This window comes from Dermochelys coriacea, chromosome 21 (assembly GCF_009764565.3).
Source record: "Dermochelys coriacea isolate rDerCor1 chromosome 21, rDerCor1.pri.v4, whole genome shotgun sequence".
NCBI classification, from domain to species: domain Eukaryota; kingdom Metazoa; phylum Chordata; order Testudines; family Dermochelyidae; genus Dermochelys; species Dermochelys coriacea.
In genome coordinates, this window is record NC_050088.1 from 8,450,342 (window position 1) to 8,456,536 (window position 6,195).

General features: G+C 45.1%; 1 protein-coding gene across 1 annotated transcript; it reads right to left on the bottom strand.

Annotated features, from left to right (window-relative positions):
* Nucleotides 1–659: 659 nt before the first annotated feature.
* BTG2 (BTG anti-proliferation factor 2) lies at nt 660–4,557 on the bottom strand. Its single transcript, XM_038380211.2, has 2 exons — nt 4,220–4,557; nt 660–2,713 (listed from the first exon to the last, which is right to left on the bottom strand). The coding sequence occupies exons 1-2, from the start codon at nt 4,383–4,385 to the stop codon at nt 2,373–2,375; spliced, it is 507 nt and encodes a 168-aa protein (XP_038236139.1). The 5' UTR covers nt 4,386–4,557; the 3' UTR covers nt 660–2,372.
* Between the last annotated feature and the right edge of the window lie 1,638 nt (nt 4,558–6,195).

Consider the following 6,195-nt stretch of genomic DNA (forward strand, 5'->3'; position numbering starts at 1 on the left):
TCTTTTCACTGACTTCAAGAGGCTGTAAGTCAGCCCTGGTCCTTTTTCCTAGATTTTTCGTTTTTGGATTTATAAGATCAGAGCTCAGCACATTGAGTGTGAAGCTCTTTTGAAGCAGATTTTTTCAAGTGTGGATTTTATGTCTGTGCACACAGTCTTTGGCGCTCAATGTTTAGGTGAGACCATAATGCCCTTTTGTGAACAATCCGCCAGCACAGATGAGTTTCTCAGCACAATGTAGTTCTTCATAATTGCTACATTTTTATTAAAGTAACAAAAGTGTACATTGGTCAGTGAATCTGTACATTTTGTATATAAAAACACTACTGTACAATTAGTATTATTCCCTCCCCCTTCCCAAAAATAGCTTACGAACTTCCTACCATTTTCACCAAATACAAAGCAGGTCCCGCTCAACAGTCCAGCTCTGTTTTTACAAAACAATGAAAGAGGAGAACAGACACTAAGGTACAGTTCTTCAGCTCTGCAACAGGCTTGAGAAGGCAACAGAGAACACACTTCAATTCACAGCTTTTACGTGTAACAAGCTACAAAAAACTGATTCTGGCTGAATTTGGTTGGTTTGAAAGCAAACAAAACTTAATACTAATTCCTGGCATGGAGTTAATATGAAATTTGGTAGGATTTTCTTAAAGAAAAAAAAAAAAAAAAAAAAAAAAAAAAAAACAGAAAAGGGGCTTGATTGGAACAATGGTAGTGTAGGAATTTGGTTTTTTCAAAAGCACTATTTTTAATAGGAGAGAAAGCGTGGAGCAGATAAAGATAAGATTTGCATTCATCACACCATAATGATAAACAAACCAAGTACCAGTATTTGGGAAGGGAGTGTAGAAAAGCGAACGCTGTTTGTTCGGGAAACTTGGTGAAAACATACGAGTGAGAACTATCAAGACATCAGATAAGAAAGAAGGATCCCACACAGCACTTTGAACCGATACTTTTCTTGGAAGGGAAATTTACAGTACAGAAGCGTCCATGTATTTCCCTTCATTGTGATGAAAAATATTGCACAATTCGACTCACTGTCAGCTCACAAAAGGCTCTAGAGTGCTTCATTCTAACTTCTGCTTTGCTGACGGGAGAAGTTACAGCTGGTGTGATGCAACTTCAGCTTTACAAGTCAGATCTCTTTAGTGAGAATTAAAATTGTGTGGGGGATAAGCACAGGCCATTGGGCCTCTTTAAACGATATGCTGAGTTTTCCAGTTCAGGAGTTCAAATGCTGGTAAAAACCCTACAAAAGCCTGAACCCAAGTTTGCACATGGGAAGTGATCAAAAACAGTTAATTATCTTTTTTAAAAGAGGGGAGGGGAAGAACTGTGGCAAAGAGGAATCCCCTTCCTTCTCCAGAATGCCCAAGATCTGGAAATATATTGCACAGTGTCTGAGAACTTGAGTCAAAAGGCTGGGAAGGAACAGCTCTAGTTAGGCAGATCATTTGCCAGTTCAAAACAGGAAGGCAAAAAAAAAAAAAACCAGTGTGCTTTGAAACTAATCTGAGGAAGTTTCATTAAAAATAAAGAGTCTTAAGTGCCTTGTGTTTTTAAGTCACCTCTTAAAGGGTCACTGGCAGGGGCTTCAGTTGAACAGTAACAAGGCAGTGAACAGACAAAGTCCTGGTAAAGACGTCTTCCCCAGCAGGTAGATCAATTCACATTGGTCTGGCACTTCGGCAAATTACAAATGCGTGTTGGGAACTACCAAACAGTTTCAGGCCAAATCCTGACCATTGGGCTCAGTCAAAACTGATTAGAGGTCAGAAACTTTAGGCCACAAATTGCTCAGGCTTATGGGGGGAGGGGATGGAGAGGTGATGAAACTGCAACCCCTTATCAGTGTAATGGAGTAGGCGATTTATTATTTTTTTTTTAAAATCAACACTCAGGGGGTCATGACATTCCAGTCAACTTAGTGGGGGGGGGGGGGGGAGTGTCATTGTTTATACAATCTTTAAAAGCCCCACCTGCTGGGTATTCTAGCCTTTTCATTCACAGTTGCTCAGCGCTTACTCCATAGTTAAAAATATTCTTTAGAAATGCTGTATTTCCCCCTACCCCATTTGGCTCCTCCACCCCAAGCTGCCCAGATAGGCAAGCCCGCCCATCCAAATTGTCATTCAACACTAATTAGGTAGATATTGGCTTTATAATAAAAACTCATAAGCTTGTAACAGCTTTAAAAAAGAAAAAAAAGGCACCTAACACTGCTTCGCTACAGAGCAGTGTGATATTTAAATTTGGGATTTTCTTGCTTTTTTTAAAAAATATAAATAGCTCTTCATTTAAAAATAGATCCTCCAGTGAGGTATACTATGGCCTAGGTCTTAGCAGTGTAAGAACACTAGGAGCATTTAGCTGGAGACAGTCATCATGTAGTTTTTGGAAGGGCTCGTGCGACCCATCATCATCTGGTTTTTACAGGTGAGCATCCCATAGGAGCTCACAGGTGTTGCCGCCACTGCTTCATACAAAACACAGATGGAGCCATCTTCACCGATCCGGTAAGACACCTCATACGGGTCCACCCAGAGCGTGAGCTCACTGGGCAGGAGCTGATACAGCTGCTGGAGGTTGAGTCCGATCTGGCAAGCTGCTTTGCTGATAATGGGGTCCATTTTATGATTGATTCGGATGCAGCGATACCCAGAGCCTTTGAAGGGTTTCTCAGGAAACCAGTGATGTTTGTAATGCTCTGTAAGAAGAGAAGAAATTTCTAAGTGGACATGCACACCCTGCTGGAGCTAACTGGACAACAAGCAGCACTTGCGGAACACCCGTCATATAAAATAGTCTCCCCAAAAAAACATGGAGGCCCATCTTAAGTACTTCGCTTGTTTACAAATGAGCTGTTTGCTCTTACATTTAGAGGTAGGATTCTCCAGGCATCAGCAGAAGGAGCTTGTTTTAACCTTAACTATACCAATCCCATCAGTCAGCTCTAATACTATAGGGAATGAAACTACAACTGACTACACGAACGAGACCCAGCAGATATTTTCCATCTCCTGATTTGTGATTGTGTGGCAGTACAGCAACTGCCTGCCTTGGAGCCCAGTCCATATGCATGCAGAGCTCTGGCTTGGTAGGGCTGGGGCAGTATTCCCGAACTCGAACACCAGGGTACATGAGCAATGTTTAGTTCCTCCGCAAGTAGCATCATGCATTTAGTTTTGCTAAACCACAAAGCCAGGTCCCATGTTGGTTTATATTTGTTATCCTGACGTGTCTTAGTCCAGGAGATATCATCTAGTCCAACATCAGTGTGCAACAAAGACTAGAGAGGAACAAACTTCTAGAAGGGGTTGTTAGCAACAAGTTGAAGACACATCGATGTTCAACTGGAAATGGCAGAGCCAAGCCCTAATGTCTCATGGTCCAAGAGACAAGTTAGGAAACATCTCCCCTGCCCGCAAAGTTGGCCTGATCCAAAGCCCACTGAAATCAGAGAGACCCTTTCAGTTTACTGCAATGTAACTAAACAAGATCCTAGACACCAGTTGCCGAAACAAAGGGGTCCAACTCCCAGCAGCACAGAAAGATCAAGATCCTGTTTCCATCTGATCCCCTTACCCCAGCCAAGCAAGGAGCCACTTCCAGACCTGCCTTCTCCTGATGTAACAATGCAGCTCCCCCCCCCCACCCAAACAAGTTTCTTATGTTATAGGGACACAGACGGTGGGGAGGAGGACTGTGTTTATAGAGCTGTATTTGTGCCAAGGTGACAAACTCTTATGTTGTAGGAGTGTTAACTGTTCCCTCGTTAATTTCCTCTCTTAAAATTAACGAGATAGCCACAGTAATCCCTGTACTGTGTTACACCTTTACACCAGCTGAAGGGGGGGGAAGGGAGGGGTGTGAAGAAGCAAATGGCCAATAAATTCCTACAGCACCATAAGCTTACATGGCACAGAACAAACATCGGGGAGAAGGGGGACCCTAAAGGCTGGGATACAGCAAAGCCCCCCCCCACACACACACACAATAGGGCACATGGGGGACCCCAAGCACCCAATGGGGTGCCCCCTCGAAGGCACATGGGGGACCCCAAGCACCCAATGGGGTGCCCCCTCGAAGGCACATGGGGGACCCCAAGCACCCAATGGGGTGCCCCCTCGAAGGCACATGGGGGACCCCAAGCACCCAATGGGGTGCCCCCTCGAAGGCACATGGGGGGCAATGAGCGTGTTCCCCCCCTCACCTGTGAGCGCCTCCTGCAGGGCCCCGCTGAAGACCTGCAGCTGATGCTCGCTGACGCAGCCCCGGGTCCGGAGCAGGCTGGACACGAAGCCCACGGCGGCGGCGATCTCGGGCACCATGTCCGCCCGGCTGCTGCAGCTGCTGACCCCGCTCCAGCGTTGGCTCATGGCTGGGCTCAGAGGGCGGCGCGGCCCCTTTAAGGCTCCGGGGGTAGGCGAGGGACGGGGCGAGTCAACGCACCGACCGCAACTGAGCTCTGCGCTGGTCTCGGAGGAGAAGCAGCGAAGCGGGACCCTTTATACCCCTTCCCCGACAGGCGTCAGCAGCGGCCCGGTCTCTGATTGGCTGCGTCTCTGCTTTGCTATGCTAATGAGGTGTGACCTCAGCAGGGTGGAAGGAGTGACGTGAGTGCTGGGAAAGTCAGGTTCTCTGCGAGCTGGGCTGGGGAGGTCCAGGAGGGGCTATTTTTAGGGTCTGTCCTGGTGGTGGGGGGCTGCAGGAGGAGGGAAAAGAATGGCACATGGCATGCCTGGGCACCACAGCATCGAGGGTGACCAGACAGGGGGTGGGGGGTAATCGGAGCCTATATAAGAAGAAGACCCAAAAATCCGGACTGTCCCTATAAAATCGGAACATCTGGTCACCCTAGCAGTGTCACACAGCTGCCTTTTCGTTCTTACTAAGTCCTTTAGACCCGTGGCTCTCAACCTTTTCAGACGACTGCACCCCTTTTTCAGAAGTCCGATTTGTCTTGTGTACCCCCAAGTTACACCTCATTTCAAAACTACTCGCTTACAAAACCAGACAAAAAACCAAAAGTGCCACCACACGCTAGTACTGAAACATTGCTGACTTTCTCATGTTTACCATATAATTATAAAATAAACCAATTGGAATATAAATATTGTATTTATATTTCAGTGTATAGTATATAGAACAGGATAAACAACTCATTGCCTGTATGAAATTTTCCTTTGTACTAACTTTGCTAGGGCTTTTTATGTAGCCTGTTGTGAAACTAGGCAACTCTCTAGATGAGTTGCTGTACCCCTGGAAGACCTCTGCGTACCCTCAGGGGTACGTATGTACCCCAGTTGAGAATCACTAATTTATACAAGCGATCATTATATGAAATTGACTCCCAGTCTTCTGTACGAGTAACTCTATAGGCTTTTTGTCTGAGTTGTTGGACTTGCTGGTAGTGGGTTATTTTGCACTGGACTCCTGAACTTTGCTTGTTAATTTTCAACTAATGTCAAAGATGCCAGGAGCATACGGATAGAGGTGCTTTTTAGTATTTGCATACATTTAAATAAATGATAATCCTCTTCATGGGGAAAGGCATTTAGATGTTACAGAGATGGCTGTGATACACAGCTTGGGCAAAAGCAGTGTTTTCTAGGAGGGTCTCAGAGCATTTAACAAATATTCTTCATTCAACTAAGCTTCTCAGACATCCCTGTGAGGTACCAGTGTTACGGACTATGGGTGGATTGGGCTGGCATATGTGAAGAGTTGGTCTTTTCTCCAATGACTGCTCCAGAATCTAAACTTGCATTAAGAATAATATAAATCCAACATTTTCAACCGTGACTAGTTATTTGGGGTTTCATTTTTTAAGGAGCCCAACCTGACACAACTTCAGGCCTTCTCTCCTTCCTCGCCTGCTTTGATCAGCCACAGAGAGTTAACAAATTGACTGATATTTCAAAGGCTCCAGAGTTAATACTCCACTGAGTTAAGTTCCTTGTGCATAAGTATCACATAAGACATTATGATCCCTAACACTTCATACTGGCATTCTCAGCAGAGAGGATTTGAGGCACCAGGTGGGACAAATCAAAAGTGTTTTTATATTTTTCTTGTTAAAATTGATGTAAAAAAACCGAACACATTTTCTATGCAATCCGATCTGCATGAGACCTCCACTGCAGAATCTGTGTGTGTTTGAGTGGAATCAGACCATTGTAGGATCAG